General features: G+C 42.5%; 1 protein-coding gene across 1 annotated transcript in view; it reads left to right on the plus strand.

The window, feature by feature from the left end:
* Positions 1-26973, plus strand: part of PTPRZ1 (protein tyrosine phosphatase, receptor type Z1) — a 160473-nt gene extending 133500 nt beyond the window's left edge. Inside the window, exons 19-31 of the mRNA XM_014525270.1 lie at positions 1354-1488; positions 6025-6159; positions 7523-7686; positions 9502-9585; positions 12304-12439; positions 14402-14548; positions 16624-16717; positions 17002-17075; positions 20936-21064; positions 21415-21561; positions 22963-23105; positions 24807-24942; positions 25835-26973. Coding sequence (XP_014380756.1) covers positions 1354-1488; positions 6025-6159; positions 7523-7686; positions 9502-9585; positions 12304-12439; positions 14402-14548; positions 16624-16717; positions 17002-17075; positions 20936-21064; positions 21415-21561; positions 22963-23105; positions 24807-24942; positions 25835-25975 — 1665 coding nt within the window. The 3' untranslated portion in view covers positions 25976-26973. The remainder of the gene's footprint in view (positions 1-1353; positions 1489-6024; positions 6160-7522; positions 7687-9501; positions 9586-12303; positions 12440-14401; positions 14549-16623; positions 16718-17001; positions 17076-20935; positions 21065-21414; positions 21562-22962; positions 23106-24806; positions 24943-25834) is intronic.
* Positions 26974-27253: the final 280 nt, after the last annotated feature.

A 27253-nucleotide genomic window follows, 5' to 3' on the forward strand; every position in this document is an offset into this window, starting at 1 on the left:
CTTCTGTCTGGTATAATCTCATGACATGTATCTGCCATTCAGGTCAGCCTTGGGGAGCATCATTTATTTAATTTTAGTAACCCCATCATTCATATGAATGATACTGTTTTATTTCACACATTAATATCATAGAAGATGTTTTCTAAAAGTCTGTCATGTCAGTATTCTGCCGGAACAGAGAGTAGTTTAATATGTATTCAGATTCTATTCCTTTTGTTGGGATGTTGCACACTGACATAGTAATTCCATCCACATTGCATCTACCACAGGTTTTATCTGAATGGTGTGCTTATCACTGCAAAAGTATGTAAAAATGCATGAGAATTTTCATAGTAATACATGTCTAAAATATCATGTTCTCTCCCTAGCACCTTTTTTCATATAAACTGGGCATGTCTACATATGCGAGGATTAAGGAGAAAATTTGCACCCAGTTCCCTGCAGACCTGCAATTGGCCCATGTTGCCACCAGGGGGAGTTCTAGGCTCCCCCTGGGTGCTAGCCCAGGGCCAGGCAGGGAGCACTGGGCCAGGAGACAGGAGTCAGGGGATAGTGCAAGCAGATTGGGGCAGGGGGCTGGGACCTACCCCACCCCTGCAGCTCTTTCCAAGCCCCGTGCTGTCATCACCCAATTGGGGCACAGGGCTGGGACCTGCCCCTGACAGGGACAGTTCCTAGCAAGCCCCAGGCTGCACGAGGAAGTCCGCATGTGCAGCTTGAAGCTGGCTGGGGACTACCAGAAACAGAATAGTCCTCAGCCACCACCAGGCTGCACATGTTTCCCTGTATACCCTAGGGCTGTCTGGGAACTGTCTTGGTCAGGGGTAGGTCCCATCTTGAGCTCTGTGGGCACAGGGCTTACTCTTGGAGACCCTTATGTCCTAACCTGAGCTCCATGACTGTGGTGCTTGGGCTGGCCGATAATGATCTCCCAGCCCTACTCCGTGATTGCAATCTCAGAACAGAGGGCTTGGAGCTCCCTGCTGCCAGGGCAGGGGGACATAGTCGCCACCCGGGCTCCTGTGATGAAGCCCACCCCGGCAGCAGGCAGCTCCTGGGGACAGGAAGCCATCTTCTGCCGCTGGTGAATCGCTGACTGGGAGCTGATTTTGTTCCCAGTCAGGTATCTACATGAGTGCTACAGTGCCATTACTAATGCCAAGTAAATTTGCTACTTGCATTTGCAGGTAGCAAATTTATTTAGTATTAGGGAGGTTTACTACAAAGTAAGCATGTGCATGTGTAGGCGCGCATACTTATTTCATAGTAAACTATGCTAATGCGAAGTTAAGTGTCTTGTGTAGATGCACCCACTGTAAACTAACAAGTGACATTTATTTTATTTTAATTTAGGGTTACAACAAGCCAAAAGCTTATATTGCAGCTCAAGGACCATTAAAATCAACAGCAGAAGATTTCTGGAGAATGATATGGGAGCACAATGTGGAAGTCATTGTAATGATAACTAACCTTGTTGAGAAAGGAAGGGTATGAAAACCTTTATGTACCTTTATATTACCTGTTTTTTACTGATGACACACACTAAGATTTCTCTTTTAGGTGCCTGTTCCCCTGTCTTTTTCCAATTCTGTTGCTGTAAGGGTCATAGCAAGTGAAGACACTAATCTGCTGATTAATGCAAGATCAGTGATAAAAAAAAAAGGCAGTCGTCTTAGACCTTATTCAGGATGAGGCCTTCTAAAGGTGCAGATCTCCATCCTCCCAGGGGGATCTCACAGATCTTAGTAGACTGGCTAGGGGGACTAGGACCACAGCTGGTAGAGAGATGTCAGTACTTCCCCCTGAGAGGGCAGAGTACCAGACACTCTTAAATCTGCAATTGGCCAGAGTCTATTCTAGAAACCAACTTTTAATGCTGACTCCCCAGCCAGGTGTTACCCTGTTTCCACCTCCACCCAGCCCCCACACCTTTTTTTTGGCACAGGTTATTGAATGGGTTCCTGGACCTTTGTCAGTCTGGCTTTCTTCCAGGATATTGCATGGAGACTGTATCTGTGGCCTTGGTCAGCAGTTTTCGCTTAGAGCTATTCAGGGGAAACTGTGCCCTGTTGATCTTAATAGATCTTTCAGCAGGTTTTGATATGGTTGACTATGAGGTGTTGCTAAAGTGCTTACATAACTTACATAATAAATAAACCATATAATTGGGCCCAGTGTGATGCATAAAAGTGTCTTAAATGTTAATACAAAATAAAAATATTAAAGATTAGTTATATTAAATACTAAATACATAATATTCAATAATTCTTGACTAGACAAGCCTGATGATATGCCAAATTGTAATGGTTATCTCTCTCAGTGTTGTTACAGGGATGCAACTAACATGGTTTTAGTCACATGTAGCTTCTGCCAAGCCTTAGATTAAATCATGATTAGAGAGAAGCAAAATAATCAGAATTTCTATCTACACAGCGCAAGGGGGGGCTAGCAGGGCTTAGCACCCCCAAATGCGGGGCAGTGGTAAGAGCACAAGGCAGCCTGGCTGCAAGTTTCTGGCAGCTGCAGCAGGGGTGTGGAGGGGTGCACGCGCAGCTGTGAGGGAGGGAGTGGGACTGGGGCAGGCTCTGCACAACGGGGCAGGGCATGGGACTGGGCCACAAACAGCTAATCTGGGGAGCATGGGTCCTGCTGCTACATGCACCCCGGGAGGCATGGGGGGCGTGTGCCCCCAGATCTGCATGGGATGAGGGTGGGCTGCTGCTGCAGGCCAGGGCTGGGGCTATGCCAGGCTCTTCCTGGTGGTGGGGGGTACGCCGGGCTGCACTCAAGGTAGGTAGTGACAGCACTGGGAGGGTGGGTTAAAGGGGGGCTGCAGCCACCTCAAAATTTGTCATAGCCCCCCAACTCCCCCTCCCAATTCCCCACTGTCCCCCCCAAGTGCAGCCCGGCCCAACCCCCCGCCAGGAAGAGCCTGGCTCCAGCCCACAGCCCACCTTCAACCCACATGTAGTTCTTGGTCACCCGCCCCCTCCCCCCCCCCCGACAAGCCACTCATGGCTCTGTCCCACACCCTGCCCTGGCTGTGCAGGGTCTGCCCCTGCTTCAGCCCTGCTCCCTCCCTCACTGCCATGGGAGGGTGCAGATCAAGGCCCCAGCGGTGAGGGAGGGAGTGGAGCACAGGCAGGAGCAGGGGACGGAGTGAGTGGGTCCTGCCTGTGCCCCGCTCCCTCCCTCACTGCTGGGGCCCTGATCTGCACCCCCGATGGCCCTTTCCCATCCCCCTGCCCCTTCCCCCACAGACTTACCTGCTGGGAGGGTGTGTGCGTGCATGTATGTACACGCTCAGCCCCCCCAAATAATTTTTGCTCCCTCTGCCTATGAGTATCTTATCACTATTTTATTATTAAAGAAAAAAATATAACAAATTGAGAAAACAGAACACAAGCAGCAAACAATGAGTGTTTCAGGCCGCTGACAGAAGTTAATTTAAAGGTGTGATGGGATCTAATCCTAACAGTGGCCTGCGTGCATGACAAGGCATGATTTTGGGATCAGAGATCAGATCCAAATCATACTGTACTTGTTAGTGCAAGGAAGAGCCTGGGATAATGATCAACTAATGATCAAAATACATGTAATAACTTTGTGGCAAATTTCTTGTTTTATTGCACCATTAATCGTCTGAACCAGGTTACACTGTAAGATGCTATTAACTGGTTGATCATGTCTTAAGTTAAATGTCTGTCATGGGCCTCAGATACAGTCTCTTCTGTATAGTTCTCTGTAGAGAGTTTTAACATGGTTTACATCTTAAGGGTAGACTGGTCTCTCTGGAGACACTTTGTCCTATATAAGATAATATTATACTAAAATGATATTGATCCCAGTATCAGTAGTGTGTCCTTTTTTTTCCTATCCTAGATAACTAAACAGTCTATAGGGACAGGGAATTTTGTTTAACAGATGGCAAATCCTGTTTATTTTATCATGGATAACAACTGAAATAATTTATAAAAAGATAACACTGAGTGATTTTTTTACTAAGTCCTGTGGACCCAAGGGAAGTATCTAGATTCAGTTACTTTTTAAAAAACCATTCAGGAACAATCTTGAAAAATCCAGTTTAATTAATATCAAGAATCTTTCATGTCAATTAAATCGCACCATTTCTATTTACCAGACTTTACTTATGTTGTCTTACCACTGTACAAAATGAATAAATTTCACAGAATATAAGGACGAATGAATGTCTCAGTTCAGAGAAATGTATGTTCTTTTCTATAGTCTCCCTGAAGGTGTAAGTAGGAACTCTTTTCTGGAGCTTTGCTGGAGTCGGATTGTCCATTGCCACCTTCCATTGGTTCAATACCTTCATGGAAAGGTCTTGGTAGTAAGGTCTTGGTAGCATTTTTAGTGAATGAGAATGTGAAACCTGCTTTTGACTATGAAGCAGAGATGTAAGTTTTTTAGTGTTATAATTAAACTTTTGTCTTTTTGGCAGGAAACTGCTAGAACATCTCTATACTAATGGCTTTTACTTCATTTTCTGTCATAACCTTTTAGTACCATCAAAGTTTAAGAAAAGTATTGCTGAAAGGGACCTCTTAAGGTCATCTACTGTAACCCTTAAAAAAAAATGGATGTGTGGCCGAGAGTGGGCCAAGGCAGCCAGGGTCTTGAATGCAGGACCTTGGGCTGGGAATTGAGAAGGTTGACCCAAATGTTTTTCATTCCTGTATCAAAATCCTTCAGTTCTTAAAATAACCTTTTTAACGTACACGATTGTGAAAGAGAGTCTTTAGAGTTAAATAGTTATAAAAGAAGTTATTGTCTTTTCCTCTTAATGTGCTTTGTAAACAGCTTTTTTCTTTCTGAGTTTGGTAAGGAATTACTAAAACATTCCCAGATAACTATTTACACTACTTTCCAAATTAGTGTCGCTATTTATACATTTATCCATGGCTTCTTCCATTTCATTTTTAATATCACATAATTTTGTTATAATTGTCCAGAATTCATCTTATTATTCATAAAACTATGGTATCAAGAAGTTAGTGTATGAAGACTGACATTTAGATTAAAATGTGCACAAATCTGCATCTCAGCAAAAGTCTTTGCTATTTTAAGCACTGAGAGAATGCAGGTTTTCATCTCAAAAGCAAACATGAAATAACTTATGTTTTGTAAAACATTTTTACCACCATAAATGTTTGTCCTGACATTTTTAAAAATGGGGACTTCACAGTATGGGTACATCCAAGATTTACCAGAGGCATACTGCCTCCCAGACCATGGGCGAATGGGGGAGAGGCATGGATCAAGCTAGAATCAGGTGCTTGAAGTGGGGAAGAACAGGTGGCTGCTGTCGCTCCTGTTGTCTCCAGCTGACCCAAATATGGGTGAAACCCTAGAGCTGCTCCTGACCTGCTCCTGCTGGGGACTGCAGGAAGAAGCTGCATGGGGTGCTGGGTTCAGTTGGGACAAGAGTGGCAGCACACAGGTTCCTCCTTCCAGCACCTGCTCCCTGCCCTACCCCAGCCCCCAGGTGTCCCCTGCTGGCCAGGAACAGGTGCTGGAAGAAGGAACCCACCCCCTGCCTCCACCACTGTCCCTGGTCGACACAGGCACAGTAGGGAGGCCAGACCTGCTTCTGACCTGACCCTGCTCCACACTGCAGGAGTGGCTGTGCATGGAGCTGGGCTCAGCTGGGGACATAACACACAAGTTCCAGTTTAAGAATTGTTCATATTGCTTCAATACTGAATGGAATTTATTTTTGTGATGTGAAAGGATAAAAAGCATTACATTTTAAAAATTTGCTTAAAGCTCTGAGGACTTATTCTAAGTGTCACTTCTCTTCAGCATATCCTGAATGAAAATGTTCTTTTACATAACATATCTGTGCTAATACATAAATACACTTAGAAACTTGTTGAACTAATGATCAACTATGCTAAACTTGGTGCATATGGAATTCCCATTGACTTCTATGGGATTTTGTACCCTCAAATTAGTTCATTTTATTGATACATTTTCAAACCATGTTTTTGTTCTTTATAACAGAGGAAGTGTGACCAGTACTGGCCTGCTGATGGTAGTGAAGAATATGGGAATTTTTTGGTCACTCAGAAGAGCGTTCATATACTTGCCTATTACACTGTGAGGAATTTTACTATTAGAAACACCAAGGTCAAAAAGGTTGGTGACATCTCAAAGCACTGTCTGTACACAGGCATTTTTATAACATTCACAACTTAAAAATATATATTAACTGCTTGATGTTACATATTAACAGTTGAATCCTTCAGATTTTCAGCTAGATCTAGCTATTAAAAGGTTGAGTATTCAACTGCGCCAAGACTGAAAGGATTAGCCTACACTGATAGGGTCATAACCTTAAGGTCATAGACAGACAAAACTTTCTTCAACTTCAGAAGAGCCACATGTTCCCTATCTAATGCCCAGTTAGAATATTAATGGTAATTGCTATTGACAATATATGTTCTCTTTCTTAACAAGTACAGGCATGAACAGACAGTCATGTATCTTATGTAATTTACACCAGTTTTGTGCTGTAAACTGCACCAGAATCATCAGTGCAGACATCTTGGAGTAGCTTATACATTAGGTGGTTCTTACTGTGATTTGCCACTAGGCAGAAGAGGAGCAAGCAATAACTTGCTAGCATGGGCACAGACAAAGCAACTTAAGGTGTAACTTTATCCAAATATAATTTTATCCAAGATTGTCTTGGGGATAATTCTCCACTGAATTGGACAAAGTTCTATTTAGGAGATTGTATTGTCTGTCAGCTACTTATTTACATCAGTGCAATGCTGATGATACCAGTGCAAATGTTCCAGCTATCATGGGTTATCTGAGAAGATCGTGAAAATATCAGACTAGATTCTCCTCTTACTCAAATTGGGAATAATGCTAATGAAGGTGGTCACAGTCTCATTTTACTGACATCAAAGGCAACCTGCTGTTGATTCTCTGGTTTACACAAGTGTAAATGTATATGCGATTGCGAAAGGAATAGGAGAGTAAGATATCTTGTATGTATTAGAAATGGCAGCAAGGAACGTAGTAAAAAACAGCCCTGCTGTCACTTCTAAAAAAAAATGAAGCTTGAGCTCTGAATAGCTCTTTAATCCTTCAACCATCTGGTGCTGAGTGACTAGAGCTGGGTCATTTTACCATTCATTGCTGACAGAAACATTATCTTTCCGTTTGCATGCTGGATTTAGATTGTGATTTCCCCCTAGATTCCTAGCCCCATCTAGGACTTCGTTCAGTACTTAGTAGTATCAGTTGAAACCAATTGGCCCATAGTGTTCCTTTGGAGGGAAGACACGGGATGGCCATTATAGCATATCTCTAACTACATGCTTCTGCTGTTAGTATTTGAAAAGCTTGGTGTAGATTTTACTGAATAGGGACTAAGGTAATTCAAGCACAACATAAAGCATTAAACTACACAAATAAAACAGGAAACAAATGACCTTCCTCTTGCTTCATCTCTTTATATATATGTATATATATTTATTTTCTGTTTCAGGGTTCCCAGAAAGGAAGGTCCAGTGGGCGTGTAGTAACACAGTACCATTATACCCAGTGGCCTGATATGGGTGTTCCAGAATATACTCTGCCTGTGCTCACTTTTGTACGGAAGGCATCATATGCTAAGCGCCATGCTGTTGGGCCTGTTGTGGTTCATTGCAGGTGTGATTTTTTACTTCAGTAAAATTCACTTTAAGTTGTATCTTATTTGAAAAAAAAATGGATTTCTGGCTGGGATATTAAACACATTTTACAATTAATATTAAATAACTTCTGAAGAAGGAAGATGAAATCCTGTAGTAGTAGTTCTAGCTATTATAAAGCTGAGTACTCAGCTGTGCAAGTTCTTTGAGGGTATGTCTACATTAATAGTATCATCCTTAAGGTCCCTACAGCCACCAAGGGGGTTTACACATGTGTTCCAGGAGTTGGGGAGGGGGAGGTCACTTTAGTTAGAGCAACTCTGAGAGCCACTTGAATTAAAGCACCCAGAGCATCTTGCGTATCAGTGTCCCCATGCTGAAAACAACAAGCTTTAGTTAAAGCGCCCCCACCATCATTTTGCAGCATGGGGACACTAATACACAAGACACTGGAGGCTGCTGGAGCACGGTAATTACCACACTCCAGCAGACTCAATTAATTGAGTCCGCTCTGATGCATTGTAATTACAGCGCGTTGGAGCAGCCTCGCCTTTCATGTATAGGCACCCCAACAGTTTGTACTAGTCTTAACTCAACCCCTAAAAGCCGTCTAGCTTGACCATGGAAGGTCTGCTGAGCTTGCTGTTTAAAGTTAAACCTATCTCCTCTTGCCTTCTAGTCTCCTTTCTGCAATTTGAGCATGACGGACTTTGAAAGTCTGTCAGTATCAATCTCACAATTCTCTAGTCTCGACTTCTGACTCTTGCACTGCACTGCACTTCCTTTCTCTAAGAGTAAAAATGTGTCTTGGAAAAAATATGAATAGTTCACAAATTGATTCCTAGAAGGGCTCCACTTCTCAAATAAGAAGCACAATGGTAAAATGTAGGATATGAGGCCCTGCCACACATTATATGTATTACTCATTTAACTGGTTAATTGTGTAAAAAGTTTAGACGGGCTACATGTGCAGAGTAATTACTACACAATGAACTAGTTAATCAAATTTAGTCTGGCCACATGTGCAAAGTAATGATTATGCAATTACCTGGGTAATTGTGCAATGAAGTTAGACCTGCCACAAAGTAATTATCATGCCATAAGGATGTCCATTCCGCTATAAAAAAGAGCCATCCAGCTATAAAGTTTGTGCTTGAAAATGTGTAACAACTTTAAAGCTGGTTTCCATCCTGCTTTAATTTGAATGTGGCAGGGCCCATAGATATGGAGAGGAAGGATGAGATCACATGGCTCAAAGTGATTGAAGGCAATTGGTGCTGACCATAAAAATCATTGTAGATATACCTGAATCTCCCAGTGACTGTAAACAAGGGGATGCTGCTCTGTGCAACATTCATTTTTTTGCAAAATGTATTTTTATTTAATTTTTATGCATTTATATATTGCTTTTTTGGTAGCTAAGGATTTACCTGACAGGTATATAGTTTTAATTGTTCACTTCTACAAAGATATGTATCTTCAGTGTTTTCAGCCCATTGTTTTTTTCAGCTGTTTGGTGCAGGGATACAAAACAATTATAGAAAGAGACTATACTACAAAAGAACAAATATATTTCCTGCCAAGCTACAACTCTTGTTCTTAATATTGCTCTATGCTCTGTCACTGGCTTGCAATGGAGGAGAATTCTGGGGGACTGTAGGAGCTCTGCATATGCTTCCAGTTGCAGGCAGGTGTGCTCCTAATGCTCACTAAGACTGAAGCTGGTAGGGAAAATTGGTTGAAAGTTGCTTGTAGGCCCTGGGATTACTTCACAATACCAGTGGAGACCAGGTCATTGTAAAATATATAAGCAGGTTCTGATTTTCCACTATAGTACGTCAACTTTGATGGAACAATTGAAAAGGGAACCTCCTCATGAAATCTGTCCTTCTGGAGCTGATTCTGATGAAGCCCACAGGTAAAGTTGCTTCAGAAATGCTGCAAACAAAGATATTTTTTCTGGGATGATCTAATTTTTCTGAAACTTATTTTTCTCCTGGGAAAATCAAATTACCATGTTTTCTTTGTTATGATGATATCTCTGCTCTGTGAAGTCCAAAAGCAGAGCTTCCAAGAATGTGGGTTGAGGTCTATGTCCAAAGAAGGCAGAGATCTTCAACATAATATATTGTCATTTTTTTAGCAATGGTAAGTTGTATGGTTTCAGTCAGACTTCTCCAATGAGTCACATGCAGATAGTTTTGTAAGCTAGTTGTTTTGATTCCCTTTTCAGGTTACACAAAGAAAATATTCTTAACAATGACATTTTACTTCCTTATGTTCTTTCTTTAATGGTTTTGTTGATCCACTTTTGTAATTGTATAAGTAAAGATTGTGCCGGGCAGTATTTTTAATATAATATGTCTTAATAATGTGCTGTTAACATGGACACATTCGGTGTTACATTTTTGTGTTCTTGCTAAATTTTGCACTGGGGTCAGGTCCAAACCATTCTCATAAGTACTTCCATTTAGGCACTGAAATAGCTAAATAAAGAAGTCTTGCCCGATGACAGAGATGCTAATTGACAGGGTTTGGCTTCTAGGATCCCTGTATACTCAGTGCAGACAGTTAGTTGCCTCTGTAGGACAGTCTGCTGAACAAGTTCTGAACTCCAGCTTCTCTTTGGAACCTGACCATCTGACTCAGGCTGTACATTAGATGTCTCTATCATCTTAATATCCACATCTCTAAGTTCACTACAAATGGAAGAACCTCAAGGGAGAGGGGTGGTGTGTACCTTTTGCAAAATAGCGTGGTGATTGAAACATGTCCAGGAAGTGAGAGCTCTGGGTTATAGGATCTTCTCAATCTACAGGGAGATTCTTCTGTATCAGATGAGTGCCCTAACCACCAGGCTAGGAGGTAGTCTAGGTGGGAGACAGACTTCTTCCTCTCCTGTTGAAGCTGGATCACGAAGTAGTATAGCTGGCAATATTCCTGGGGCCAGAAGGAGAGCAAGTAAGGGGGAGACTGACCCAGAGTCCAGTGGTGAGGGTATACCCCTGGATGGGCAAGCAACCTTGTATGGAATGAGAGAGTATGGACTGAAAACAACTCTTGTTTTCAGCTTATGTATTTTACATTGGACAATCACTGGCTAAAAATAGAAATAACCCTGGCAGTTAGAAACGACCATTTATTTCCATCTTGTAATGAAGTGCCCTTGTCACTAGGCTTTCACTTTTTCTTGTTTGATTTCCTTCTGGCCCCATGACTTGTGCCTAGTAGCCCAAATTCAGCAGGAGGGAGAGGGACATTTCATCCAAATTAGTCTGTACTCCAGTTGTTATGGCATGCTCTGGGAAATGAGAGATGTAGGTTTGAGTCCCCATGGGCAGAGGGGAGAGTCAAGCACTTAAATGTCTTGCTTCCTGTGCATATACTTTTACCTTTAGGATATTGAGTGAAAGGTAGGTGGTACCATCACCACACCCCCATTTTCAAGAATGAATGTGGTGAGCTGTGCATTGTAGTGACTCAGTTCTGCTCATGTCAGTCAAGTCTAAAGTGTGCTTATCTTGCCTATGAGATCAGGGTCTTAGCCAGCTGTTAGACATCTTGCAGCACAAATACTGATGGCTTCTGAGTATCTGCACAAGCTTAATCTGAAACCTTTCGGGACAAAATGGAAGCCTCAAGTTTTTTTGTTACACATATCTCCACCACTGATTATAAAAGTACCTAAGCAATTTTGTGGCCACTGGGACAGGGACAGTCTGGAATGTGAGTTAGGTGTTTAAAGTCCCACAGGTGCTTACAAGAGTAATTTGTATCTAGCCATTATACAGAGTTGCAATTATCATTCAGTGAAATTGGATTGTCAATTTGAAGAAAGGAACTTGGCTTTACATTGACTTTATAAATCTATACATTTATATAACTATAATTTTGTCATTAACATGTGAGTCCTAAAGTACTTGCACACCAATTGCCTTTTCACATAAACGGTCATTTTTTCAATTTGACTATTGAACAAATTGAGTTAAAAGATTGAAAAGAAAAAAGTTAAATCCTATTCTTCTTGTTCTTTTAGCCTCATGCTTTGCTTCTCCCTCCTTAGCTAAAGGCAGTACAGTTTTCATTTTCTAGCATTCTTTCAGTAGCTCTGATTCTTCTTAGGACCATCCTTTGAAAGCTCCCTAGACAGCACCTGAATGTTCAAAGTGAGGTAAACGCAGCCTCTGCTTTGAAATGACATGTCACAAAATAGATTCTGTAAACATCAAAGACCTAAAGCGATGGCATACGCCATTCCACACTTTCTGTGATATGCTACCAGTGCCCATTGCAAAGTATCCTAAAGAGTATCAGAATCCTGAAAACCGCAGACCACCAGGAAACCACTGTTCTTATTTCAATAGGGAAGTTGAGACAATAATTGGAGGAATTGAGAATTAGATCTGCACCTTTAAAAATAAGATTGGGGAGGAAGGGGAGAGATTCTTTGTCATTTCCTGCCTTCCCTTATGTTGTCATATATATGATATGTGCAGCTGTTGAAGAGCTCGAATATGAAAAGAAAGCTTTTCTCTGTTTATTGACAAACTGGTTTATAGAGAGTAATACGGTAATTCACCTCAGACTAGTTCTTTTCTTGAGCTTCAGGCTCAAGTGCATTTCTTTTGTTTTACAGTGCTGGTGTTGGGAGAACAGGCACATACATAGTACTAGACAGCATGTTGCACCAAATTCATCATGAAGGAACGGTCAATATATTTGGATTCTTGAAACACATACGTACACAAAGGAACTACTTGGTGCAGACTGAGGTAAGAAGAGAGATACATCATGTGAATTAATTCCAGCTTCTATGACAGGTCGCAAACAGATATTCATTTCTAGTGGTTTAAATTTTCTACCATTAGAAATATTTCTGGGAGAGGGAGCAGTACAGGCATTCAGCCTACAACCAGCCCCTCTCTTCTACTCTTCCTGCCTTCCAAAGACCAGGTGATTGCAATTTTGTGAAAAGTGGGGAGCAGCACCTGTTCCACTCCTACTATTTCCACAGGAACTGGAGCAGGAGGGCCAACCCTCTGCCTGTTGCTCAGACTGAGGACCCTAGTCCCAGTGTTCTTCCCTTCCCACAGGAGAGGCAGGAGCTGCTGTCTCCCATGCCTTCTCCAGACCAGGGCTACTCTGGTCTGTGAAAAGCATGGGAGCCTTTCCCCATCACTCAACTTCTCCTGGGACTGGAAGCTGTTCCCTGTGTCCTCCTCAGACCAGGGTGACCACAGTCTCAGGAAGATATTGGGTGCATTTTCCCTCTCCTCAATTCCTCCTGATCTCTACAGGTGTCAAGCAACAGGAAAGTGTATAGACATTCACTCTCCTGGGAGAAACTGTAATTGCCCATACACTCATGGTTTCTACCAGGAGAGTTGCAATTTTTCAGCTGCCACTTCCAAGTCAGTGTGATCGGCCATGGGGGGAACCCCTCTCCCCCTGGTCACTGACTGGCCACTGGGGGGCAAGTGCCCTCCCCCCACCCCACCCCCCAACTCAGGAGGCACCAATCACCCATGGCCAGGACATTGTATACATTTCAACTTCACTCCCACAGCTGAGCTGTGCCTTTCTTTCCCATTTCCAATGATTCCTGTTTCTTCACCAGCCTTAAATGTTTGATGAACATCATCAAACAGGGCCTCATGCTGTTCACCCAGTGTCCCTCTGTGGCCCCCTCCCTCAGTTTGGTTAATTAGTGTGGTCCCATCCTCCATGAGGTGGAGCTGGACCAGGTTGCCCTGTACCTCATATGCATATCAATTTTTGGAGGACTCATGACAAGAACATGGGGTTCCAGTTGTGAGTGGGGGTCTGATTAGCACACGGATCCTTTGTGGGAGATATCTGGAGTACACACACATACTGAGCAGTGCTGAGCTGTGGGGTCACCATGGCTTGAAATGCTGTTAACTCTGGTGGGGCCCAACCCAATGAACTATGTGGTAAATCATGAGCCTTTTGCCTTTGGACTAATATTATGCATAAATTGATGATGAATCAATGATGAGTTAAAAGACTGAGAAGCAGGTGGAGGAGTTGGGTGGGGAGAGGACACTGAGGTGGTCCCCTATGTAATTGTGAGAGTTGAAGGTAATAGTGACAGGCAAACAGGCGTGCACAGTGCAGATTTGTAATTGGAATGAGAATGGTGCAACTGTAAAGGTGTGTTTTGGACTGTCAAGTGAACCACAGTGGTCACAAGGCAGATTGATAAAGGTATAGCTGTAGTATATCTGTAGTAATTTGTCTGTATGTGAATTACTATTTCAAGATCAGTTTTTTCAAATTTGCCCCTTCCACGTGCTCAGGAAGAGTAGGGTATGAAAGTAAGGAAGGGGGGAAGGGGCTTCAGGGGGAAGAAGTTGCAGGGGCCAGAGGGCAAAGCAGCTACCTGACCCCCCCCCAGATTTATCTGTACTGCTATTGCAATGCAAAGGGGACAGATTCAAGACAAACCTCCAATAATTAGATTCTATACCTGGAAAATTATAACATTTATAAATCTTCCATATATATGTGACAGGGGGTCTTTTATTCAGGGGCATCTTATATTCAAGTAAATATGTAATTGTATAAACTTTCAACATCCTAAATTATAGAAGTAAGATTCACAATCCTTTAGAAATATTGTCTTCAGCCAACAGTGACACATTGGTGAGAGGTGGTGTCCATGAGCATTACTGACAGCTATTAGAGCTAGAATATTTGTTGCTATTTCCTAGGAACAATACATCTTTATCCATGATGCGTTGGTTGAAGCCATACTCAGTAAAGAAACAGAAGTCCTCGAGAGTCACATTCATGCCTATGTTAATACTCTCTTAATACCTGGACCAACAGGAAAGACAAGATTAGAGAAACAGTTCAAGGTGAGTTCTTTTGGTTATCAAAACTGAAAGTTTTATGGCAATGTAATTTTCATACCTCTAACCATTATAGTAAACAATGGAATTGAAAAGTGCAAGAATAGAGGTGATACTGATTGAACGTTTTCTTTATTCCTAACTACTGAAACTAGCTCCATAGCAGTATAGCAAATAGATGCAGGATGTGAGATAACCTTATTATGAACATAAACGCATATTTTATGAAAATAAAAGGTAGATGTTGGGCCAGACATACTATAGTGTTCTAGTTAAAGGGTCCACAAAGGTGATAAGAGTGACTTAAGAGGAGACAAGGAATGCACTTTTTCAATCATGCCATTGGGGAAGGTGCAGTTTGCTAGCTCGGGTGAACCTGACTCATTAAGTAAGAAATTTGCCTTTACAGATTATTTTGAATTCTAGGCAATAAATCCCAGTTTAATGATTGTTAGCTTGTATGGTACAATACAATTTTCACTCTGATTTCAACCCGGCTTAAGACCTTTGCCTCTAAATACTTTGATACACTAAAGGAATGGTCAATGTAAATAACACCTCTTTGGAATAGTAGATTTATATTCTCTTTCCCTGTAACTATTGGAGCTCTCTGAATAAATTGCAGCAGTTATAATTAACTACAGAACATGAATTAAACTCATAAAAGTAATTCATAGATGATCTCCCTCTTGGCTAGAAGGAGCATGGGGGAGTTGCCACTTGCCCTGCATAGCTGGAGAGAAAATGTAAATGACATACAGGATCCCAAAATAATTCCTGTGTTAATATTAACAATGTGAATATCTTGCTATAATTCCAACATTGCTGTCACCTGATTTTTGGCTGAGGAAAGTACAGCCTAACAGAACTTCATGGAATGTATCTATGTTTCTGTCCATAAAGCAATAAGACCACATCTGGTCAGTTCCAAACCAGCAGGGATTTTCCATATATGGGGGAAATGGGGAAAAAAACATTAATTTTGTGGAAATCAGAAAAATGAAACTCTGGAAAAGCCTTTTTTTCCCCATAGTGTTTATTTGGTGTTGCAGGGAGAGGACTGTAACTCAGCCAGTCATCAATCACTTCCTCCAGTTCATTTGTCTATGCCAAATGTTTAAATAAGTCAGCAGATGAAGCTGCAAGTCAAAAAGGATTTCATACACCCTAAGGCTTCACAGAGTTCATGTCTAGAATAGCAGAGCCCATTTCAGAATGGGAACTGTATTGGCTGAGTATGAGTAAGACTGGAGGCTTGCACAGCGGCTTCATCTTATTCTTGGTTCAGGCATGACCATTTGTTTTTGCCCAGGCAAAACTGCTTTCAGTGATATAAACAGGAATCTCTCTATGACCATCATTTCAAAATGGCAGAAACAGTTAAGGCAAATAAAAGGGTTAGAATTGAAGGCTGGGTTACTGGAAGGAGAGATGATGCCTGAGTAAGTTATCTCTGATGTCACACACTTATTCCCCAGGTGCCTCTGCCTGCAGTGTCACATCATGGTCACTGCCAATGAGAAACTCTTTAAGAGACCACTAATCTGGGAAAAGTGAGACCTGGCTTCAGTCTGTACTACAATAAATACTCAACATAAATTAAAATATTCATTAGGGCAGGTCACTGAACCCATATCTCCACACACTGAATAATGGTTTAAACCACTGACTTTTAGAGTTGCTATTCTCCCACTGACACATTCTCTATACCTCCTTCACTTCTAGATCAATAGATGTATAAAATATATATGTAAAGTAAAATACCTTCAACAGGAGGGACTGAGATAACCTCTTATTCCAGAATATCTAATTGCCTGGAGATTAAAATATTTTTTCTAATAGAATGGTTTGTTGAAGTCCTTTAGTGAACTAACCCTTAAGCACCTGACATGGGGGTATGGAATCCCCTAGGCAAAATGCCTAGAGGTTAGATACTGCATTGCATCTTTTTGTAAATCTAGTCCTGAGTTCTACAGCTGCAGTGAAGTATGCAACCTCTTCTTAATGCAACCAACTAACAGAGTGTCCCCTTTATTTTCTCCATTGTATAACAACATGATTCTTTTATCTCATTGTTTCAGCTACTGAGCCAGTCTAATATACAGCAGTGCGATTATTCTACTGCACTGAAACAGTGTAACAGAGAAAAGAACAGAACTTCTTCAATCATTCCTGGTAGGCTTATTTGCATTGGTTTCTTTTGATGACAATGGTTTTAAATGGATTAAATGTCAAATGGCATCTTTCCTTAGCAAAATCTGCAGATAACTGCACTGGAGTGGGGCAAGAGTGTACATCAATTCTGTAATATGCTTTTAGTGAAGAAATGTAAGTAGTTACACTGAGGAAAACAGCAGCTACAGTTCTGTGACATTTTATCCTGATTCTTGGATCGTTATTTTATTAGCATTGCTATAATAAATGAGCCATATAGACTAGTTCACAACTTTCTTTTACAGTGGAACGATCTAGAGTTGGTATCTCTTCATTGTCCGGTGAAGGTACAGATTACATCAATGCTTCATATATTATGGTGAGTCAAATCATGGTGCTACTGAAAACTTACCTTCTTTTTGGAGTTCACAGGTATTTGCATTAGTGGCAGTGTCCTAATTTTTATATTTATATCTGTGTGTGTGTGTGTGCGTGTGTATCAGTAATAATAATACGATAATGCAACATCAGTGAATAAACGTTACAGGGGAGTTCCTAAAACTAGTTAAAGCTAACAAGTTTTTAAGGGTAGAGTATATCAGGGCCTTGTTACACATTGCACTTTGAACTGCTCAAAGATTGATCTGTGTTAGGGCCAGCTCGAGTTTGGAGCAGTCACACCTTAAGGCTAAAAACTAGAGGTGCACCGATACATCACTCTGATATCGGATAGGTACCGATATAAAGAAAATTTGCTGTATCAGATATCAGCCCGCTGGGGGCCAATAATTTGGCCGATAAATGCCCGTGTTACGTGCAGTTGCAGCACAGCAAGGAGCAGAGCTGGCAGTGTGAAGAGCTACCTCCAGCTGGTAAATCAGAAGGGGAGAGGGGAGGGAAGGGGCATGGCGGGGGCAGCCCTGAGCCACCAGGTGGCTCCATGTCCTGCCTCCATCCATGTGCTGGGAACAGCCGGGACTGCTCCGGGCGCCTGGTGGCAACGGTGGTGCTAGGAGAGGAGCTGTGGCGAAATTTGAAGTGGCTGCAGCACCTGCACAGTACCTGCCCCTGCCCCCTCCCTCCCTCACTATAGGGGGCATTGATCTGCCACCCCACACCCCTTCCCTCCCCTTCCACCACAACAGACTTACCACTTAAAGGCAGCTGTATCGGATATCAGATCCGTATCAGCTGATATGCCTCCTTTAAATATCGGCAATTAGTATCGGCCCCAAAAATCTCTATCAGGACATCCCTATTAAAAACTGTCTCTGACTGTTCCCCACCTGCACAGCTGTGACTTGCCACTAGAAGGCTAGCGAGCAGGGGCCTGACTAGGACCTATAGCTGTGAGTTACCACCACAGGGCTGGTGAGCCAGGACAGGCTTCTGTCGCCGCTCTAGGTGGGGGTATGAGACATGGATTGAGGAGAGGGGGGCATGAATCTGGGAGGCAGAGAGTTAATGGGATAGGGTGGGTAATGAAATGGGAGGTGGAAAGGAAATGGGGGTAGGGGAAGGGTGGTGAAATGATGGAAGTCAGATGGGGGTAGGGGAAGGGTGGTGAAATGATGGAAGTCAGCCAGTGAAAGATAAAATAAAAAGAATTTAAAAAAAGAAAAAAATTAAATTAAAGAAAGTTTCACGTTTTAATAAATTGGGTTTGGGGTGTGGGGATGCTGTTCATGCTTTTGGGGTGGCTGGGATATGGGAGCAGTGAGGGAAGGCACTTTTGGGGAGCAACTGCCCTTGCCCCATGAAGGAAGCCCCAGCTTCTGGGAACCTGATTTAGCTCCCTACCTTGTTGCTCCCACCACCCACTCTGGACCTGTCTGTACCCTGTGATCTGGGTAGCTGACATGTGTTCTGCAGGCTGTCTGCCTAGGGTTGCACCCTTGGGGGTGAGATGTTTGCACCCCCGGGGGTGAGAGGAGGAGTTGGCTTGGTGCCAGAACCACACCCTGAGCAGTAGAGTTCACGGAGTAGAAAATTTGTCCACACAGAACAGGCAGGTGGAAGAGGGGACACTGCATCCTGGCATGCTGGAGAACTGCAATATGGGCAACTCATCTGTGGGGAGTGGGCATCCATTAATGGAACATGAGCTGGGTAACACAGATCAGAGAGAAACCTGCCCTGGAGTAGTGTACTTAAAACCAGTTTCAGGTGTTAATGTATAGACAATCCAGAAGTTAAGAGTGCTGGGAGCCACCTAAAATTATTGTGCAACAAGGCCCTAATTGTAACACAGATGAGGTATGTGTGTTGGTGGAGGGGAGTCATAGCTCTCTGAGTGATACACAGGGCATGCAGTGTGCCATCTCCCTCTTTCTGTTTCTCCTGTTCTGTCATTTTGTTCCCCTTTGTAGTCCCTCTGTTCTTGGGCTCTACTCTGGCACTGAGCATAGTGAATGGGGAGTAAGAAGAAGAGAAAGCCTTAGTTGTAATGCAAGAAGCTAGGTTTGTTTGGTAAAACCTATTATTGAACCAACTGTATATTTGGGAGAGATAATAGATCAGGGTTTCGGGCACAAATGCCCTTCCTCAAGTTTACGAAAAAAGTAGGTACAGCCTAAGCTAAGTGTCAGGAAGAATAATTATTTTTGTTGCACATGCTCATCACAAAACATGACATACCTAATCCAATACAAGAAATGTCCTGTGTTTCACTGTGTGGGTGAAACTGTACACCTACAATGCTCCAGAATGAACTCTCACAAAAAAATGATAACACAACAGAAACACCCACTCACCAGGGTGAGAACACTCTACTGAACAACCACTCCATCTCTGACCTCAAAGTCTGTGTACTCAAGGGAAACCACACAATGACTTTAGAATATGGTCTTGCAACAAAAATTACAACTTCATTGGACAACAAACATCATGACTTTAACACAGAGAAGAGTTTTATGGCTGGTTACAACCTACCTTCTCCCTTTTCTAATCTCACTGTTCTCCATATGTGATAATGGTCTTCTTCTCTTTTGAGTGGTCTTACCACAGAGCAATAAACTCAGGCACATATCACGTGGCAGTTTATTCCTCTGGGACGCTGTGTTTGCACATGCACCCAAGACTGCAGCATGTTAAGCCAAGTCAGAGCAGCCCTGGCTGACAGGGAGCTCTGAGGGGTCAGCCTGCCAGCCTGGGGCTACTCTGACCTGGCTCAACATGCTGTAGAGGGGTTGGCTGGGGAACAAGAGTGCTCCAGTGCAGAGCTAGCCAGCAGGCAGCCCTGCACTGAAGCACCCTCGTGCCCCAGCCAGTCCCATCAGCATCTGCACGTGGGTTGCTGCTCACTAAAGAATGCAGCCTCAGGATAGTACTTGTATTTACAAGTACTAACCTGCAGCAGAGTTAATTATTTCCCTGTGGCCTAATAGGGCCACACATGCAGATGTTGAGACTACTGCAGAGCTAATTAGGTGGCTCTGCAGTAAACATCTCATGTAGATGCATCCACTGGCACTTAGCTTAGGCTGTAGCAGCTTCTGTACCAGACCGAAGGGGAGGGCATTTTGTGCTTGAAAGCCTGTCTAACATCTCTCCCAAACATGAAATTACACCATTACAAAATATTACCAAATGAACAGTGGTTTTCTCACATTTCCTGGATCATCATGGCTACAATATTGCAGTATTGGCTGTGTATATAAGATTTACAGGAGCAGTGTCTTTTTAGCTAGGAGAAGTCAATCCTTGAAGGAGAAATATTGTTCATAGCCTGCAGTTCTGTTTATGTATGACATTTCTCCAGTTACGTGAGAGAGAGACAGAAGGATCTGCCACTCTCGATGACTGGCACTCATAGGGGATGCCTTTCATAAATTAGGGAAGTGTCAGAGAACTTCATGGAACTGCCAGGAACTCTTTTTTCCTGCATGACACCAACACTTCTGGAGCCTGCACGGTGAAGAGCAATCTGCACATGACTGAGCTTTATGCATTTTCATTTAGAGGTGGCAGTTTCCTTTAATTCTCCATTGCTTACAATTGTTGGTTTTTTTCCTTTTTGGAAGCTTGAATTCTTTTTTTTTTTTTTTTTGTGCTTTTGTCCATTTCCATTTGACATGGATTGACTTCTCTGACTGACATCCACGTGAAGGAAAAGCCAAAATAACTCCTATTTTATTTAAACATCAGTCTTTGTATGAAAAAATTTTCCTCTGCATATATAGTATTGGACATCAGTTCTGAATCTGATTTTTGTCTGTCTTGTTTTGTTTTGTTTTGCAGGGTTATTATCAAAGTAATGAATTCATTATCACCCAGCATCCCTTGTTACATACCATCAAGGATTTCTGGAGAATGATATGGGACCATAATGCCCAGCTAATAGTCATGCTTCCTGATAGTCAGAACATGGTAAGATTTATGACTAATTGCTGTTGTTTGATCCATCTTGTTTATAGTACTATTCTCATGGGAAACATGGCTATGAAGACAATTTTAAAAGGATGCTAAAAAAATTAATTAATTAAAGATATAAGAAATCAAATACTATAATTAATTGTGGGTCAAATCCTGAGGTCCTTATTCAAGGAGACTTTGTGGAGCTGTGTAATCCATGGGTTACTGGACCAACACCACATGCCAACCCCAGCCCCTCACACTGCATGTGGTTCATGGCCTGGACTCAGTACCACACACCCTGCACGCAGCACAGCGGAGTACCGCTGTATGCTAATTACCTAACTTTGTGGCTATTTTTTTAGGCTGAAGATGAATTTGTTTACTGGCCAAACAAAGATGAGCCTATAAACTGTGAGAGCTTTAAAGTGACTATGATTGCTGAAGAACACAAGTGTCTGTCTAATGAGGAAAAACTCATAATCCAAGATTTTATTTTAGAAGCTACACAGGTAATATAATTAAAGTTGTACACTTAGAGTTTGATTTGTTAAACTTAGTTTATGTTAAGCATTAAAAGTTTTAGTATTTAAAAAGAATACGCTAGGGGTGAGAGAGCACATTATGGTTAGCAAGTGCCAATTCTAAGGAGTGTTAGTCCATGTTAAGGTTAACTAGTACTAGTGATCAATCACATTTTCAGGGTTAATACCCTCTCCAATATACACCACACAGAACTGCTGATAGAGGACTGAAGAACAGGGGTGTGCCTAGGGGCTGCAAGTGTGATCCATGCTTGCTCTGTTTGCTGACTGTCTAGCCACAGTAGGGGGCGGGGGGAGAAAGCCCGCACGCCTCTTCCCCCCCCCCCCGCAGGCCGCTGGTCCCCCCCCCTCCCCCCCCCCCCGCATGCTGCTTGGATCACGCCCTCCGCCCACCCCCTGCAATCAGCCCCTTCATCCCTGGATTGCAGCCCCACTCCAGATCACTGCCCTGGCTCCCACAGTCAGACCAAGAGTAGTGGTGGCAGCTGCAGGGAGCGGTCCCTCCCTCCTTGCCTGCTTCCTGCAGCCCATGCCATCCCTGTACCTGGATCCAGCCCCAATGGGCCCTGCAGCTGCCTGGCGGTTCTTTGCACCCCACTTCCCCTCCTCCTGTTTCCCTTTCAGTTTCAGGACCTGGCAAGGGCTGGACCTGGGTGCACTGGGGCAGTGCGCTGTGCAGGGACCTCTGCTCATGGGCGGGTTTCCCCTCCTTGCCTCCTCCTGGGGTCCCTGCACCGTACGCTTTCAGTCTGATTGGGGAAGGCAGAGCAGTGATCTTGGGATGGAGGTGCAGTGGGGGCCGTGGAGAAGTTTGGGTGTCAGGGAAGTGATTTGAGGGTAGAAAAACCAGTTTGGGGGGTAGAATTGGGAGGCAGCAGCCTGGCAGCTTCCCACACACCCACTGCATCTTCCCCCTACTCCTCCTCTTCCCCCCATCCAATCCTGCCCCATTCCCCCTGGATTCCATACCCCACTTCACCCCTTTTCCTTCTCTCGCCACTCACCCCATACCCATCTCTAGCCTGCTGTTCCCAGCTGGATGATAGCTAATCCACCTGAGAGCAGTGTCCCCTGGGATACTGGAGAACTGCAAACTGACGCAGTAAACTGATGCAGCCCTTAGGCTATAATTTAGGAATCAATATACAACACTTGAAAGACAAATAATCTTTTTGCTATCTTATTTTGAAGTGTCTACTAGCTCACAGAAAGAAACAGTTCCTTGTTAATTTAAAGAAAAGAAAAATTTAAAAGATATGGGGTTTTTGTGAAATTGACTATAGGCAATGTACACTGTTCTCCCAAGACACTAGTATAAAGACAGTCTATTCTTTGAAGTTCTTGATGCGTTCCAATTTTTATTTTCAGGATGACTATGTTCTTGAAGTGAGGCATTTTCAGTGTCCCAGATGGCCAAATCCAGACAGTCCAATTAGCAAAACATTTGAACTTATAAGTATCATCAAAGAAGAAACTTCTAACAGAGATGGGCCCATGATTGTGCATGATGAGTAAGATCTATAACTTTCAATTTTCTTTGGATACTGAATATGTTGGCATTCCCCCGTTACATCCATGCTTGCCTTTCATGAGACTGAGGCATTGAAACCAAACCCAGAGCTTCTACATGAAATAGATAACACAAACAGCAGAACTATTGTGTAAGTTTTTGTTTCACCTGAATTGCATCAGCAAGAGAAACACTGAACTAGACATCAAGAATAGTCTTTTTTGGTTCTTAGTTTTTCATAACCTCATGCAGTCAAGCTTAAATTATTTTATTTCATTTTTTAATTATAGATAGAAGTAAATATACTATTTCGATATGACTTCTCACCTGCTTTGTCTCCTTAACTATGGAGAAAAGTGATAGCAGTGTCAGGAGGACCTAAAGGCCCTTGTTCCAACTGTGGAATGGTTCCCTCTCTTCAGGCATTGTGGAAAACAGCCATCAGGCTTTCAGAGGAGCCAGCAGGGCTCTTTAAGTTATGGTGGGAGCATTGGAGTGGCCCAAAATTAGAAGGGTGCAAAGCTAATTTAAAGACATCATAGTCACTACCTCCTTCTGTGCTGCACTTCTGAGGCCCGCTTTATACATTACAGGTATTGTACAATTAAAATACAAAAAATCAATTAACTAGTTAACTGGAGATCAGCTACACATGCAAAGTAGCTATCACACAATAAAAAGCTCCAACCAGTTATAAAGTTAGACCTTGAAAATGTGTACTAACTTTATAGCTAGTTGCTATTGAGCTTTAATTTGCATGTGTAACAGGGTCTCCCCTGTAGCTGGGAGCTGCATCAGATGTCAGGGCTCCGAGCTGCAGGTTTGCACCATGCCCAGCTTAAAACCCCCAGGCCCTAAGAATCATGGCAGCTGTGATCCCCAGGGCCCAGGGGGTTCCCTCATGCCTGAGCCCTAGGGAGCACTCCAGCTGTGATTCCCAAGGTCCGAGGGTTTCCTGAGTCCTGAGGATCGCATAACAATTCCAGGGTCTCAGGAATTCAAGAAACCTCTGGATCCTGGGGAGTCAGGACTGGCTCAGGAGTGCATGATGACAGAGATCTTGTTTTCTGTTTAAAAATTGCAAACTCTCTTATACCCCCACCACACACACATGCGCGCGCGCACACACACACACACACATTCTCTGATTAAAACCCCCAAAATCTGCAATTAAAATAAAAAGCCACTAATATATATACAGGTATCAGTTGAACACAATGCTTTATTGATATATTTACAATATATGTACCTGCCGGGACCCTGCTGTGATCCTCCAGTTCTGTGAGTTTCCCTGCCCCACCGGTTTCCCTTGGAGCAGGGAGATCACTGCACAGGCAGTACTCCAGCCTCAAGGATGCATGGGGCGCCACCATGGCTTGGAGCCCCTCAACCGGGGTGTATAGGCTCCCCTTGCAGGAACTTGCCAGTGCAGGAGGATCCTGGGATTGGGTTCCCACTGCACCAATGGAATTTTATGCATAATCCTGCAATTGTGCCTTCTGCCTTGCAGGTGTGGCATGGCAGGAAGTGCAATTTTGTGAATCTCAAATTAGATCTCATTGCTCCTTTATTTTCTTGTGTAGAAGGGGCCTAAGGCACAGCACAGAAAGACACTGTAGGGATTTAGGGGGCTTCTGCATATTCCTGTGACAAGCTACCTCAGTAAACCCAAATATTTTTTTTATTTTTTTACTTTCCAAAGGCACGGCGGGGGGACAGCAGGGACCTTCTGTGCACTAACAACACTCATGCATCAACTGGAAAATGAAAGCTCTGTGGATGTCTATCAGGTAGCGAAGATGATTAATTTGATGAGGCCTGGAGTTTTCACAGATATAGTAAGTAAATGAGCAAAATCTCTGCATATTTTTCTCTCTGTATGTGGTAACTTTAGCATAGTGTGATGTTGGGACAATACAAGTGCAGCTTTAGTGTGTTCATTTTTTTCAGTGTTCAACCGAACTCTTTCCTGGCTCCAGGTCTGGCAGCAGAAGAAACATGCAGTGGAGCAGTGACTGGAGGAGAGGAGGAGATGTTACCCCCATTTTTGCCATTGATGTGTATATCAAGCAGCCAAAAAAAACACTGGCTTTTGGTGGCAATAAAGGGAAGGGCATCTTCCCTCACCCCCAGCAGAAAACCTCCAGCCACTCTTCCACCAAGTCCTGCTGCCGTTTCTCTGTCCTTGCAGATGCCAGAGCAGAGAAGGTTCAGGGTGACAGAGGGATGAGGGGTAGGAGGGTGAAGTGTCATCCCCCTACTCCACCTCCCTTCTAGTGCCCCCTCTTCTTAACACCTGGGTCTTGTGCCCCATTGACCTCATCCATTGTTACACTACTGACTTTACTCCAGAGTCGGTGGTGTGACAAAGAGAACACTCGTTATCAGAGTGAACTTTTGGTACAATTTAAGTAATTGGAAACATTGTCATTAGTTACATGGAGGCTAGGATTTCACCCCATACATTAAAAAAACAAATGTACAGGGATTTTTTTTCTCACTTGAAGCACATGCACAGCATCCATTGATAATGAGGTCTACTCTAGCCAGGTGGGGCTATTTGTCACAGAATTAATACATCAGCCAATGAGTGACTTTGTAAACTGCAGGGACAGGTATACCATAGCAGCTGATATGTCACTTCAAATTAATTTGGTGTAACAGTATTGCAAGATGATCTAGCATTATTATTTAGAACAATACATTGAACATACCCTCTTTTTTCTGTAGGAGCAGTACCAGTTTCTGTATAAAGCTATCCTCAGTCTTGTTAGCACAAGGCAAGAAGAAAATCCTTCTGCTTCTATGGACAGTAATGGCACAGCTTTACCTGATGGAAATGCAGCTGAAAGCTTAGAATCTTTGGTTTAACTAACTCAAAACACACACATGCATGCACATACATACAGATGTACACACGCACATGTGCACACACACCACCTGAAGTATAGCATTGTTGTTTTCTTTTTTATATTTCACGGGGGATGAGGGGGCTGCCCAATTATTATATAATCTGTTCATTTCCCTTGTTCAAGCAACCTTTATTTTTGTTGCATATGACTTTACTGCCGAACTTACACCATTAACAATGTGTGCCTTTTTTTGGAAGATTTCTTGTAACACGTTTGTTACGTCCGGACTAACTTGATTGAATTTTACAGTGTTTCTAAGAATTGACTTGTGGTATGTTTTTTCAGTATTAGTTTCCAATTTGTCTGGCTTTACTTTTAACTTAAAAATTATCATATTTATAGATGTTAGAGAGTTCTCAACTACAAATAAAGGTCATGTTTTTAGTATCTGATTTACTTGCTGTATTTATAGCAATCCTTGCATTTGCTAGAAATATAACTTTTAATATAGTAGAATGTAAATAAAATTATGTTCTCTATAATATTCAGCATTTTAAGACTTCAGTAAACATTTAGACTAGTAAACTGATACTTACTGTAAATACTTCTATAGTGATTCCATGGACCAAATTTATATTTATAATTGTAGATTTTTATATTTTACTACTGAGTCAGTTTTCTAGTTCTGTGTAATTGCATTGTTATAATGATGTAGTTCAATATATGTTTTTATTTTAACAAAAGTCTTCTGATATATAATTGTGCATCTTAAGTGATTAATCTTCATATATCTGCATGTAATTTTAACTTTTTGTGGGGAATAGAAAAACATTTGTTTTGAAATGAGACGTTTTTATGAGAATAACATCTGTACTTGGCATTGTTTAAATTGTTTTTATCTACGGCATTGCAAAAATAAATATAAATATTCCAATCTGTACTTAGAATGCTGCAGCATACAGTAAACACTGTGCATTGTTAATACCCAAGATTTTATAAATTCTGCCACTTGCTCTCTTCTCTACTCTTCCACTTTTATAGAAGCAGATCAGCTTCCTGTTTTACTCTTCTTGTTTTACTAATTTACTCTCAGCTGATGGCTGCTGTAAGATTCTCCTGTGGTTATGAACAGTAGAAAGATTCAAGGTCCCTAGTTACTTCCCCCTATCCATGATGGTTTTTGTCCCATCTACTTGTGCCTGTGCTCTCAGCTACTCAATTCTTTGCTGTCTCTCAGGATCTAAAACCAGTAAGTGTTAGCTAAGCAGGAAGTAATGTCAGTGTGGCCTTTAACTAT

This window comes from Alligator sinensis, unplaced genomic scaffold (assembly GCF_000455745.1).
Source record: "Alligator sinensis unplaced genomic scaffold, ASM45574v1 scaffold908_1, whole genome shotgun sequence".
Lineage (NCBI taxonomy): Eukaryota > Metazoa > Chordata > Crocodylia > Alligatoridae > Alligator > Alligator sinensis.